Source organism: Myxine glutinosa, chromosome 1 (assembly GCF_964187855.1).
Source record: "Myxine glutinosa chromosome 1, kmMyxGlut1.1, whole genome shotgun sequence".
In the NCBI taxonomy this organism is placed as follows: Eukaryota; Metazoa; Chordata; class Myxini; order Myxiniformes; family Myxinidae; genus Myxine; species Myxine glutinosa.
The window spans coordinates 233290315-233305799 of NC_136261.1; the positions used below are offsets into that span (position 1 = coordinate 233290315).

Consider the following 15485-nt stretch of genomic DNA (forward strand, 5'->3'; position numbering starts at 1 on the left):
CATCAGAACCAAAGCCCCGCCTCTCAGGCGAGGCACGCTTTGGTGGTCATGTGACCGACAGGTGCAAAGGATTATAACCTCGGCGCCGCGGTTTGGCCGCCGGTTACGTCACCGGCTTGGGCAAGGAGATTCTGTTGCTGGTCTCGAGCTTTGGGGGACCCATGGGTCGCTACACTACCTGCTTTTCACCAAAACCTACTGAATGTGTGGCAAGCCTTTACCTGTCTCTGTGACCGCTCGACTTATGTTCGATCCATGTTCTTCAACGAACCATTATTTCACAACTCTTTATTTGGTGTGTGTGTGAATGAAGGCACCTTCATTCAAAAGTTTATAAATGCCTCGGTAACAAAATTGTGTCATTTGAGAAACGCCACCAATGACAGGTGCATAAGTGCTACCGCACTGGCTTTGACCGTTGACATGAGATCGTGTCACAGAATAGACACCTTTTTGAAATCGATACTTCGCATCTACTGTGCCTCACAAGGTTGGGCAAACAACCCTCCGTACCCACCTCTGAATCTTCTCCACCCTTCCCCAATCTTTGTCTATCTGGTTCTTTTCGTTTGGAACCGATTAGGTTTGGCCGCTCTCTATCCTTTCGTGGGAGCAATCGAAAGACCCTGTATGTGCAATGCTTAAAAGTCCTTTTTCCTTCATTGTCCTCCCCTGTACCCTGTAGATGGCCTGCAGTCCTGCCGAATACCCCTCCCCTTTATCCTATTTGGGGATGGTACTATAAATGATTTGGGGATGGTACTTTGGGGATGGTACTATTTGGGGATACATTCCTATATATTTGACGATGGTACTTTAATGGAAATGATTTCACTTTGAATTTCCCTAGAATATTTACAAGGCAGACATGGAATGGCTTCGTGGAACAGGCTGGGTCCCCATCGGGTCCCTGGATGTGGTAACGGCCAAACAGGCCTCCAATAACGTGAGCGAGAGGAAGTATCGACAACCCGTGCAAAAAGTCGCTTTCACAGCTGTTCCTGACTCAATGGAGATGGAACTTGCAAAATCCAATACTCTACAGATGAATAGCGTGAGTATAAACACACCATACATGAGTGACAATAACGTGAGTATAGAACACACTCATATCATACGCAATGTCAGCTATTGGCAGGTGTTCATCCGATCATTGAAAATGGTGATTATGATTTGACAAAAGAGTTGAATTTGTTTTTGTCTTAATATTTGTGTCTTGAAGAAACTGTACCGGGCAGGAGGAGAGGATATGAAACATAAGTACAACCTCCCAGCTGATGCTCCAGAGTTCATCCAGTCCAGAGTTAATGCCATCAACATCAGCAAAGTGAGTATACATTCCACCGCTGAAGGTGACCTCGAAGCTTCAAGTTAAGTTTTTCTATTATGTGAAAAAGCATGGCACCTATAAGTCCAATGAGGCATTGCAGGGGTATGGGCGGATGCACGGAAAACTTTCACGTTTCATGGGCCAACTTGGTCCTTGAAATGTGATCCTATACCGAAATGGAGGTGGATACATTGAGTCCTGGGAGGAGTCTGTTCCACCTTCTGAAACCCACAAATGCAGATTACAACCAAAAGAAGGCTGTATCATTATAAAATAAAGATCAAAGACATTAGAACACTACAACAGAAAATCCACATCTATGCCGTTCACCTGTGGAAATATTTATTACATGACTGGCTTAGCAGGCTGCAACTATTGGTTCACGAGTTATCAAACAGAGTGACCACTATATTCGTCATGGATGTGTGTCTGTGTGTCTGTCTGTCCGCAGCATAACTACCCGATTATATCATCCGATGAAACTTGGGTGGGAGGTTGATATCATGATCTAGTTGTGTCCTGCCTAGAGTGGGCGTATTGCTCCCATTATGGGCGGAGCGACGCCCGAAAAAGATGTCTTTTTAGGGGGTAATCGAGTTCAAGCTACATCTTCTCCGAGGGGTTTGGAGGAATCTCACAGGGGTTTCGATATTTGGTTCGGCCAATGTCATGTGTCTAGCCCCACGGAGCTAGATTTTTCATTTTCGCCCCAAGGTCAAGGTCACAAGGTCACAAAATTTAGAAAAGTCGATTTTTGATGGTTTTATTACATTGTTCGCTTCCTGATAGGGTGAAATGTCGTACATGATCTTATATCATCACATACATCATGAAATACAAGTTTTCCAACAAATTTCAGAATCTTAGACTTTTGACCTTTGAAGGTCACAAAGGTCAAATTTTCAAAGTTGTCGGAATCAAACCGCATTTTCAGTATTGTGTAGATAACTAGTCTCATAACTGATTATACATTCCTATTTATATATTTTCAATGTCGGTTTTGACCTTTGTCATTGAATACCGCTCACTCGTGAACCATCGTCGTCTCCTGACTTGTTTGATTTAATTTTAATAATAATCAACTATCCTTTTGAAGTCGTGTTTTAGTCTAGTCTGAAAGTAAGCCGTTTCACAAAGGACCATGTTGGACAAATACAGTAGTTTTTAGAGATAACACATGTTGCCTCATATTTATTTACCCTCAAACGAGTGATGAGCAGATGCTCTAACATTGCAGACATCAAAAAACATTACTATCTTTAAATAAAAACTTCTTAATTGCAGAATTATTACAAGCTTGGATTGGAGGAGATGAAGAAGAAAGGATATGATATGAGAGTGGATGCCATTCCTATCAAAGTCGCCAAGGCCTCGCGAGACATCGCTAGTGATGTGAGTGCCTCAAACACCTCAATGATTCGCCCTAGTTATTGTGGTGCATTGCACTTGGTCTGATTTTTAACCTTTTGTTTTCTCTCCAACAGTACAAGTACAAACAAGCCCATGTTGCTGCACGGGGTCAATGTGCTGGCCTGAAAAGCCTCCAAGATGACCCCAAACTGGTGTGGTCCATGCATGTGGCCAAAATGCAGAGCGATCGTGAGTATAAAAAGGCTTTTGAGGGAAGCAAGACAAAATACAACCTACCGAAGGACATGATGGATGTGACCCATGCAAAGAATGCTCAGAACATAATCAGCGATCTGGGATACAAACAGCAGTTCCACCACTACACCATGCCCCCGGATGCTGTCAGCTTCGCACTGGCCAGGAACAGGAATGACCTCTTGAGTGATGTAAGTTGTCGCGTTTTCAGTGGATATAAAAACCATGTTATGTCAGTTTGCAGAATTTACAATGAATATTTTATTGTGTCTCGACGCAAATTGAAGTCATGAGGAGGGGCATTAACTGTACCAATTGACACCCAGTATGTGTTGCGAGTTTGTGCAGTTCATATGTACCATTCCCGACTCACTGGTGCAAGTGTAGAAGTAAATTCACTTCTAGGTCTCGATATGGTCTGTCAGATGGAGGATTAATGCCACATTTAATGCGACTTGTGGAATACAAGATTGATTGTGCGCATTGTAATGATTCCTTTATCATAATGTATATCTTTCAACAAAGCAAATGTCAGCACAAGTTTCTTGTCAACACTCAGTGTTTCTCTTTAACTCACTCGTACTTCAAACTTGTGCAAACAAACGAGCAACTCATCACCTCGAGGACTTTTGTGCAGCCGTTGGTGTGATTGACACGAAATTTTCACCAAAGTATTGGCTCGACCTGGAGAATTTTTTACTGCTAATTATGATGTCATAGGCTGGTCATGTGTTGAGGAAGGATGAAAGTGAATGGTTGAGAAGAGTGATGGAAATGAATGTAGAAGGAAGTAGAGGTCGGGGAAGACCGAGAAAGACTTGGCTAAAGATGGTGGAAGAAGAAATGCGGGCAAGGGGGTTAACAAGGAGAGATGCAGAAAATAGGGCAAAATGGAGAAGATTGTCATGGGGACCGCAAGGCTAACCCCCGCTCCAGCAGGGAAAATGGCCTTAAAATGCATGTTGTTGTTGTTGTTGTTGTATGATGTCATAGGTCATGTGGTATGGCTGCCATCTTGGAAAAACCTTCAACGTTTGCCCCTCTTTATCTCCGAAACGGCTCAACGGGAAAAAAATTGAGTCATGGCTCATTGTAAAGAGCTCTGCATTGGGACCAAAAATATATATTCATTTAGGATATCAAAAGTGCTTCCGTTATGACATCATACTTCAATGGGTAGAACCCTTGATCCCCTGAACTGTAAGCCAATAGCAATTATCATTTTATTGTTCTCTTTTGGTTTTTGTTGGGATTATTTATTCATCTATCAATGAAGATTATCAGTGTTTACATGGAAATATTCAGTTTGAAGGTTAGTGTGGCCTAGAGCTCTTGTTTTTTTTTCAGATCAGTTTTTTAAATACATTAAAGCAGTCTTTGAGATGAGCGACAGCAGTCTATTGAAGTAATGCACCGACTGTTCCTTTCAGTGAAAAAAAAAGCTGCTCTTCTCATTTACTGATATAACAACGCGAGCAGATGTCAATTAGTTTGGTGTCAAAGGCAGAAAACCTGCTACATGTGTCGAAACGATAAAAACTGCAGTGACCATTACAACAACTTCCAATGTTGGAAGTGCATGTTAGTGTACCCATGGACACTAGGAATTGGGAGCTTTGCTTCCTTTACCAATCCACAAACTCAGAATCTCTAATCAACCCATCTCGTAACCTACAACTGAAACAGCATCCCAAACAATTAGACGATACTTTGAGAAACTCATTAGGAATATCCAGAAATTGAAACACCTCCTGGAGTTACTCAAATATGTAGTGGTAGATTATCTTGGTTGTGTTGATATTGTCAATCTCCTGAAGTCTAATAATGTGGTCTGGCACAAAGGATGTAAAAATAACCCCAGATCCCCAGATTCACCCCAGATTCACCTTTTTAGAAATTCCGACCTTTCCTGGAAGTCCTAGCAGTGTCCATGTGTTTTATACCTCTCCCACCCCCCCCCCCCTTCCCGTGCCTCCTCCCCCCAAGACCTCTCCCTCCCAAAGATCTCCCGATGTGCTCTCAAATGTTGTACTTGTGTGCCTCCCTCTCTCTCCCCATATTGTCTCCCGCTCCCTTTATCTTATGTTTTATGTGTCAGTTTGTCTTTTTGTGATTAATGTTAGCTCTTACACGAGCCCCGATCTTGTATACAAAAAAAGAAAAGTATAATCTACACACACTATCCCCGAACATCAAACCCTCACAGCGTTTTTAAATGATAAAATCCTCCGTTTATTTTTTCCTATTCTCTATTCTCAGTGCACACCGTGGATACTGATTCAGAAATTGTTCTTGAGGTGTATTTACCATGTGCATTAAGTCAGTGCATCTTACTGAGGATCCATTCACAAAAAGTGCGCATGCCCAGGCATATCAGAAGTCATGTGCAGTCCAGAAGTTAAACACCAGATGTAACCTCAATGTGTTTTTGCTATGAATATGTCTGATGATGAGATTACTGACTTTTGTTGCTTTGGCAGATTGTTTACAAAGCAGATATGGAGTGGCTCCGTGGAACAGGCTGGGTCCCCATTGGTTCCTTGGACGTGGAGACGGCCAAACAAGCCTCCAATATCCTAAGCGAGAGGAAATATCGACAACCTGTGCAAAACGTCCCTTTTACAGCCGTGACTGACTCAATGGAGATGGAACTTGCAAAGGCCAATGCTCTGCAGATGAATGAAGTGAGTGAAAAATAAGTTTTTTTTAGGGAATAAAAAACGAGGTGTTTTTTTTTTGCAAATGTAGATTGGACAAGTACGTCATGCATGCAAAATTGCAAAAGTCTCAATCTGTTAGCACTATTGACTTTGAAACTAATATCAATGCAATACCTGCTTATACCTCCACGCTACATCTTGTTTCCATCAGGTTCGTAAATCTTAGTTAATAATAATGTATGTTTTGATACATACATTATTTTAAACATACATTATATAAATGTCTTCAGTTTTGGTGACGCTGAAAGTTATTTTTTCCCTTTGTAAATGTCCCCTGAGATTTCATATGGTTAACATAGATCGTTGTGATTGTCATGTGTCTTGTGCCCGCTTTGTGAAATTAAAATGCGTGAACATGTTATCATGTCACTCTTGACATGCGTGACATGTGTGATAATTTCAATGCACAGAAATTTCTACTTGTACAGTAATTGCAAAGTTGTGTCAACTTGCCTGATATGTTCATATGATACTTGCACATTATGTAAATCACAGAAAGAATCAGTCCATGTGTGACTACCCCTCCCCTTTCTTCTTAAACCTTCTTTCTCATTTGACCTCTCCTTCTCTTGTTTTCCCTTTCCTCTTCCTCTCTTGTTTTCCCTTTCCTCTCCACCTCTTCCTCTTCCTTTCCCTTTCCCTCCTCTCTCTATCTTACCCATTTTCTCCTTTTATCCCCTCTCACTTCCAATTTCCTCTTCGTTTTTCTCTTTATCCTCTCTCTCCTTTCCCTTTGTTCCAATTCTCACTTTCTCGGTGTCGTTTTGTAATATACTGTGTGTGTGTGTGTGTATATATATATATATATATATATATATATACACACACACACATATATATATACATGCAAACACATTTTCTCTGGGGGTGACAGATGGTCTAGACAGCAGTGCACCAAGGCACACAAAATATACCACTTATTGTATGTACTATTATGGTAGATTAATGGCTGCTTAGGTAGCAAACATTCGACCGTGTTCAGATAAGTTGAATTTTTCATGTTATCTTGACCTTGTCAACAATTGTTAGGCTTATAGCACTGGCAAGATCAGCAACTGGCAGTGACTGAGTTTTTTAAACAAAGATTAACCAGATCAGTTTTGTAAACTCTGCTTGTGTCATTGTTTGCAGAAACTGTACCATGCTGGAGCAGAGAAGGTTAAACACAAGTACAACCTGCCATCAGATCTTCCACAATTCATTCAATCTCGAGTCAATGCCGTAAACCTAAGTGATGTGAGTGTTGTTATTTCTAAAAGCTTCTGAGTACATTGTGCACCTGGTATGGTTTTGTGCTAATCAAACATTGTCATATTATTACCTTCGCCACCGAAGGTGAGCGGAGCTTATGTTTTCATCCCTGTCTGTTTGTTTGTCTGTGAACAGGATATCTGAAAAAGTTAGGAATGGATAAGGCCGAAATTTGGCTGGCAGGTTGGGTGTGACAAGTATTAAATTATTCGATTTTGGTGAAGATCCGGATAGGAATCCAAATACTAGAATTTTTTTGAGAGATAGGGCCAAGAACGATATATAGCACGGTGTTTCAAAGAGTTGTAGACGGATTTGGACGTAACTTGGTGGAGAGGATGGGTGAATGTCAAGGACGAATCGATTCAATTTTGATGACGATACGAATCTGGATCCGGATAAGATTAAAAAAAATTTTTTTTAACGGATTCTTCACCATTGATAGATGGTGCCAAAAATGATATATAGCACGATATCTCAAAAAGTTGTGGATGGATTCGGACGAAACTTGTTGGATGAGTTGGGTAGATAACAAGAACAAGCAGATTCTATTTTGGTGGTCTGGATCCATATCTGGCCTATCAGTGGTGTCCATAACATAAACTATTTAGCCTGGTAAGCAGGCACAAGGATCTCACCAAACAGTAAGATCTGCCTTTTAATATATTTATTAAGGAAGCTGCTTAAATGTAAGTAGAACTATTATTGATTTTAAAATGTATCAATGGCATGCAGATCCCGAAATAAGAGTGGATAAGTTAACTTTTGCCATGCCGCTATTGAAACGTTGCCGACCCCTGCCTTAGGCCTTGGGGTACTGGATATCCTCAATAATACTTCACTGCTGGATTTCAAATACCCACTGCTTCCCACTTTCTGGATTTCTAATACCCACTGCTTCCCACTTTCTGGATTTCTAATACCCACTGCTTCACACTTTCTGGATTTATAATACCCACTGCTTCCCACTTTCTGGATTTCTAATACCCACTGCTTCCGACTTTCTGGATTTGTAATACCCACTGCTTCCCACTTTCTGGATTTCTAATACCCACTGCTTCACACTTTCTGGATTTATAATACCCACTGCTTCCCACTTTCTGGATTTCTAATACCCACTACTTCCCACTTTCTGGATTTGTAATACCCACTGCTTCCGACTTTCTGGATTTATAATACCCACTGCTTCCGACTTTCTGGATTTCTAATACCCACTGCTTCCGACTTTCTGGATTTCTAATACCCACTGCTTGCCACTTTCTGGATTTCTAACACCCACCCACTGCTGATTCATTGGTTATTATTAGTATTGAATCCAGGTGGGGTTGACTCAGCTTGTCATCCTTCTGAGGTCAGAAAAATGAGTACCCAACTGATTGTTATTTTTATGGTTTTGGACCTGTAAGATGTTCTTTCAGGTATAATTTTTTTAATTTATCATGAAAAAATACTATTCTTTCAGGTATCAAAGATCCAACGCATCAGGACATTTTTATTAAATATAAATGCATAGACATAAGATGGGCATTAAATCGTGTGTTTATATTATTTCTCAAATATGTGTTCAGGCTATCAGAGATAATTAATCAAATCGTGTATAATATATAGTATACAGAAAATCAATCCTTGCTCTTTGTATAGAATATAGCAATATATTTAAATAACCAATGTGTTTGTATTGCTGTGTTCATAAAAGCTACATTCAATGCCAGCAACAATGGAGTACAGATCAATATGCTGCGTGCACAATAGCAAAATATGATATTTTTTTTAGCACTGCAGCAATATGCTTGATTAACCAATGTGTTTTAACAGAACTATTACAAGCTTGGTTGGGAGGAGATGAAGAAGAAAGGATATGACATGAGAGTGGATGCCATTCCTATCAAAGTTGCCAAGGCCTCACGAGACATCGCTAGTGATGTAAATATATTCAACATCTAGTTTCAACAATACCCTTTACTTATGGTGGTGCATCACACTCGGACTATTTCTTAACTTTCGTTTTCTCTCCAACAGTATAAGTACAAACAAGCCCATGTTGCTGCTCGGGGTCAATGTGTTGGTCTGCAAAGCCTTCAAGATGATCCCAAGCTGGTATGGTCCATGCACGTGGCCAAGATTCAAAGTGACCGTGAATACAAAAAGGGCTTTGAGGAAAGCAAGACAAAGTACCACGTATCACCGGACACGATGGACGTGACCCATGCAAAGAAAGCTCAGGAAATGATCAGCGATCTTGGATACAAACAGCAGTTCCACCACTACACCATGCCCCCGGATGCTGTCAGCATCGCACTGGCCAGGAACAGGAATGACATTCTCAGTGACGTACGTTGTTTTTTCCCATATACACCACCATTTATTGTATGAAAGTACCAATATGTGAAAAATTATATAAAAGGTACTATTTTTTATTTATATACGAATATAATGTTTTTTTATTTTAAATTATGTATAAAAGACACTTTCTACCATTTTGTAAGTTTGCAGTTCAAACTATCCTGGATCCTTGAAATGCATTCACCTGATGGACTATTTGTAGAGCTTATATCAAGTGAATAAAAGGAGGAGTGCCCAATTATAATCCAGTAAATTACTTTGTATTATCCAAGTAGTTTGTCTATCAATGATATCACGATAATTTTATTAAATAATGCTGTTTTGAAAGTTTGACAAACCAATCGTTACAAGCTACAGTTACTGTTTGTATTTGCCAAGTTTCTGCTCCCTTCGGTGTGTTTTCACCATTTCATTTCCACATGCAGGGCATTTATAAGTCAGATCTGGAGTGGATTGTTGGAATAGGATGGGTCCCAATCGGTTCCCTCGATGTGGAAGCAGCCATGCAGGCCTCCAAGAACCTGAGCGAGAGGAAATACCGACAACCCGTGCAAAACGTCGCTTTCACGGCCGTACCTAACTCAATGGAGATGGAACTGGCCAAACTGAACACCATACAAATGAATGATGTGAGTGTTAAATGCCTTATCAACCTTAAGACCAAATGAAAGAGAGTTGTTTAACTTTTGATGTTTCTTTTAAGGACTAGTGGCAATGTTTACACATTACTCATTATCACTTAAAGCTACAAGGTGCTAGTTGTTTCAAGTGTTACCTGATTTGTTATCTTTGTAAAAGTTTATTTTGGAAGTTGTAAAGTTTTTCAGGTGTTAAAGATTTTTCATAAAAATTTACACAGTTTTTTTTTTGTATACAAGATCAAGGCTCGTGTAAGAGCTAACATCAATCACAAAAAAGCAAATGGACACACAACATGTACAATAAAGGGACTGGGAGACAAGATGGGGAGAGAGAGGGAGGCACACAAGTACAACAGCAGAGAAGTTCCCAAATCCACTGGAATGCGGCTTTCATTGTGAGAGCATGAAGCAAAATATTCTGTGGTCTCATAAGATGAAAATTGAACTCTTTGGCCTGAATGCAAAGTAAAGTACTGTGTATGGCAGAAAGCTCATCACCGAGTACAGCTCATCACTCATCTACCACCATCCCTTCCGTGAAGCATGGTGGTGGCAGCATCATTCTATGGGGATGCTTTTTAACGGGAGGGACGAGGAGACTTGTGAGGACAGAGGGAACAATGAATGGAGCCAAATGCAGGTGAATCCTTGAGGAGAATCTGCTTCGGAGTGCAAAAGACCTTAGATCGTGGCGAAGATTTACGTTCCAACAGGACAATGACCCCAAGCATACAGCCAAAGCAACACTAGAATGGCTTCAGAAGAAAAACGTGAAAGTCCTTTAGTGGCCCAGCCAAAGCTCAGAATCTGTGGAAAGACTTCAAGATTGCTGTTCGCCAACATTCCCCATCCAACTTGACAGAGCTTGAGCAAATCAACAAGTCCTCCACGCTGGCCGCGCTTTTTCTTTCTCCCGTTACCAATATATGATCGGTGTTAAACCAATATATGATCGTTTTAAGGCCATTTTTCCCCGCTATAGCGGGGGTTAACCTTGCGGGCCTTATGACTATCGTGGTTCCCTGTTTGAGGCAATTTTTTTATGGCCGGATGCCCTTCCTGACGCCAACCCTTAGTCGCCTCTTACGATGCGCAGGGATACGGTGTACCTATTCTAAATTAGGGTACACACCGGGATCATTCATCCCAGCAAGCTGGTACTCAATTTGCCGACCTCGGAAGGATGAATTAACACCCCACTGGTGTTAATTCAGCAATCGACCGGGATTCGAACTCAGGATCCTAGGATCCCAAGCCGGCACACAAACCGCTAAGCCAACACCAGGCTAAAGTGAAACCAATATGATACCTTTTAAATACAGTTTGTTAAGAATCGAGGCTTATTTTTTAGAATAGCTTTTCTAGACGATCTACACTTTTCATGTAATATTTGGGTGAGGGAATTTAAGCAAAACCTGAAAGGTAAATGGTGAATAAGGAAGAAAAGAGAAGGTGAGGGAGTTTGTGCAGCGATGGAGAATAAATAAAGCAGGACAGTATTAGAAGAGAGGAAAGGGAGCAGGAGGGTGAATGTATGAGGAAGAGGGTTCAAATGTTCTGGAATGATTCTTTGCAGTACTATGTAGGTGATCATTATATATTACTGCTAATTTATAGGTATTATTATTTTAATCATTATTTCTCCCGCCTTCTTCAATAACAATTGCCACACTCCCTGTTTCCAGAGGATGTATCGGGCGAGTGGAGAGAAAGAGAAACATCATTACACAATGCTCCCTGATGAGCCTGAGCTGCAGCAGGCTAAGCTCAACGCATTCAACATCAGCAAGGTCAGTTTGTTGCATTGAAGAGTTTAGAGTATAAAAAACATTTTCCAGGTTTTTAAGATGGAATTTTCATTCATATTTGAATCATGAATGGAGGCTTAGAGGAGAGATGTAGCACTCATGATGTTTGCAACACAAAACTAGAACGGCACTCAGTAGAGAGCATACCTCTGCCAGGTGAACAGTTTACGTTTTGTATCCTAGAGTAGACCAGAAAATCACAATACAGAATCACATTCAATCAAAATCATCCGTCCACAACTTTTTGAGATATCCTGCTATATATCGTTTTAGCCCTATCTCCCAATAGTGAAGAATCACTTTTAAAATCCTACGAGCAGATCCGGATCCAGATCTTCACCAAAATCTAATAATTTCGTTCGTGTCACACAAGCTACATCTCTGCCAAATTTCGTCCGAATCCATCCACAACTTTTTGAGATATCCTGCTATATATCGTTTTAGCCCTATCTCCCAATAGTGAAGAATTACTTTAAAAATCCTACTAGCAGATCCGGATCCAGATCTTCACCAAAATCTAATAATTTTGTCCGTGTCACACAAGCTACATCTCTGCCAAATTTCGTCCGAATCCATCCACAACTTTTTGAGATATTTTGTTCACAAACAAACGGACAAGCAGAGAGACAGACATGGGTGAAAACATAACCTCCATCCACCTTTGGTGGCAGAGGTAATAAAATGAGTCAGAAATATACTAACAACAACAGTTTTGTGTCATTTTGGTACGACAAAACTTTCAATGATTTGAAAACCAATTATTGGCTCTTGTTTTAATAACCAATTATTAAAACCAATTATTGAATGAAAATCTAAACCAATTATTTGAGAAATATAATTTCACAGCTCTTGAAATGTTTTTTCTGTCTTTCCACCTCCCCTCCCCCCACCCCCTCTTCGTTATCTGCTACTTATTCCCTTCATTTTCTTCGATAATATTTCTAACTAGAACACCACTCAGTAGAGCACATACTCCCGCCGTGGGTGGCCACTGCTGACCCCTATCTTCCAATGCTAAAAAATCCTTCAAAAAATTCCTGGATCGGGAATAATATCCTGAGCTTCACCAAAAACTTATCAATTCTTCCTTATCCCAAGGGCAATCATCCCACCTACTTTCATCAAAATCCGTTCAGAATTTTTCCAGATATCTTGTTCACAAACACACGAACATACGAACACACACACACACACACACACACACACACACACACACACACACACACACACACACACACACACACACACACACACGGTGTTGACTTCGACACGATCGAATGCATTACTCCCTCGCGAGAGTAATAATATATGTTCTAATTCTGGATGTTTTTATCACCTCAGAACATCTACCGTATGGCATGGGAACAAAACAGGCTGAAGGGATATGACATGAGGGTCGACTCCATCCCTATTAAGGCTGCCAAAGCCTCAAGGGACATTGCCAGTGATGTGAGCATCTTATGAGAACTAACAAAACAAAACGTGATGCATATGATCCAGAAAGTCTTGACTGCATGTTGATCTAATTATTTGATGTTTTCTTTGCAGTACAAGTACAAACAAGCCCACATTGCTGCTCGGGGTCAATGTGTTGGCTTGCAAAGCCTCCAGGATGACCCCAAACTGGTGTGGTATATGCACGTGGCCAAAATGCAGAGCGAACGTGAGTATAAAAAGGCTTTTGAGGGAAGCAAGACAAAATACAACCTACCGAAGGACATGATGGATGTGACCCATGCAAAGAATGCTCAGAACATAATCAGCGATCTGGGATACAAACAGCAGTTCCACCACTACACCATGCCCCCGGATGCTGTCAGCTTCGCACTGGCCAGGAACAGGAATGACCTCTTGAGTGATGTAAGAGTTGCCTCTTATTGTTAATAATGACAGCTTCTTCTTTGGGCAATTGACTTTGATCATTGGTTAAACATGTTTTCTGAAATGTAACTTTTATTTTTTCCCAATAATTCAATTCAGAAATGTTGATTATGTGTTGAGCAACATAAATTTTCACTTCTTTGAGCCTTTTTTAAAATTTCACTTTTACCAGAACCTGTATAAATCTGACCTTGAGTGGATTCGAGGCACCGGCTGGGTTCCCAATGAATCCTTGGAACACGTAAAATGCAAGAGAGCCAAGGAGATCCTGAATGACACTAATTACCGGCAACATCCAAGCACATTTAAGCACTCTTGCCTCCTCGACTCAATGGATATGGTACTTGCCAAGACCAATAAGCAGACTATGAATGAGGTGGGTTTAAAAAAATAATAATCCTCTGTCTAACGTAATGTCAGAATACTGTCGTAAAAACCATTCCTGATTAATGTTTACATTTATGAAGGACAGTAGAAAAAACATTTTTCTGAACTGATTCTGGTTCTATGGCAGTGAAACTCAGCACAGGTATTCGTCCTTTTTTTCTATGTAGTGTCATACATTTTTTTTCTCCAGTGTTGGCTGAGTTTCCTGATGTTATTCTAATATGTCATGTTTTTGGATCTGAAATTTTTGAAAAGTGAAATATTTTCCAACCTACCTTTGCACACATATGGAACCAGCTGTCCTTTTATGGCTTTTTGTTATAATCACAGCAACATTGTTAGGCTGATTCTTTCTCTTATAGCACAAGTTCCAAAGTTATCATAACTATTGAATTGCCACTACCAAATCTGTTATGTATTCAAATAATTCATACTAGGTCATTATCTTTAATCAAATTAATATTGTCTGATGCTAAGATAAAATTTTCCCAATTATCTAAATATCTATAAAGCTCAGTTGACTTTTTCCTCCACCAAATAACAACGAAACGGAGTTGAGTAAAAGGGTGAAAATTCTACAGATGCTGTGATAAATAACTACCTCGGTCGGTTTGAATGTTTGAAAGAGAATAGACGACTGGATCAATTTTTGAATTAAATTTAAATCCCGATTTATCTAAATATCTATAAAACTCAGTTGACTTTTTCCAAATAACAGCGAAACGGAGTTGAGTAAAAGGGTGAAAATTCTACAGATGCTGTGATAAATAACTACCTCTGTCGGTTTGAATGTTTGAAATCAATTTTTGAATAAAATTTAAATCCCGATTTATATATATTGTTACGGATCTCTGACGTCGGCTCTCCCCTTATCAAGGGGGGGGTTAATCCCCTTGTCCTTTTATCTGGGCGACGCGAGTCCTGGAAGTTATACGCTCCTTCCGGTCGGTATTAGGTAGGGTTATTGGTCAACTTAGTCCTAATACCTAATTACTAACACGGACCGCGAAGCAGGGAAATAACTACCGCCCGAACCATGGCATTAGTGGACACGCCGAGCGAAACGAGCCGCGATTCGGGCCGTTAACAAGGACTAAACCCGATTATGGCAGTTCCGATCGTGCCACGTTTACCCAATGGAGAAAAGACTGATGCGATCAGATGGAGAGGAAACCAAGAAAATAGGCAGAACAAAGCAATTTATTAACAATTTACAAGAAGGAGAAGAGGAAACAAAAGAAATGTACAGAATAGGAAGAGGAAGAAGAAGCACACAGGGCAGCCTTAAACAGCCTTACTCAATTCCCAGACAAACGGGCCTGTCTCAGACACTCACACGGGGATTGTAGATGGTAGGGTGGAACAGGTTGAGGGTCCGGCGATGGCGTCCACCTCATCCGGTCCCCGACTCGTACCGTGCAGCAGATGGAAAACGGCAGCAGCTCTCCGCGTGGTGTTGGCGCGGGTGGACAATTACACAGGGAAAGGTCGGTAAGGTGGCGGTTATAGAAAGCGCCTT

The 15485-nt window shown here is 40.6% G+C and overlaps 1 protein-coding gene across 1 annotated transcript in view; it reads left to right on the forward strand.

Annotated features, from left to right (window-relative positions):
* LOC137435018 (nebulin) overlaps window positions 1-15485 on the forward strand; it is a gene marked incomplete at its 3' end in the record, with an annotated part of 363563 nt that overhangs the window by 210442 nt on the left and 137636 nt on the right. The window contains 13 exon segments of the mRNA XM_078785019.1: window positions 851-1054; window positions 1223-1327; window positions 2615-2722; window positions 2815-3126; window positions 5416-5619; window positions 6787-6891; window positions 8722-8829; window positions 8926-9237; window positions 9675-9878; window positions 11576-11680; window positions 13040-13147; window positions 13247-13558; window positions 13752-13955. Of these exon segments, the coding sequence (XP_078641145.1) occupies window positions 851-1054; window positions 1223-1327; window positions 2615-2722; window positions 2815-3126; window positions 5416-5619; window positions 6787-6891; window positions 8722-8829; window positions 8926-9237; window positions 9675-9878; window positions 11576-11680; window positions 13040-13147; window positions 13247-13558; window positions 13752-13955 (2391 nt within the window).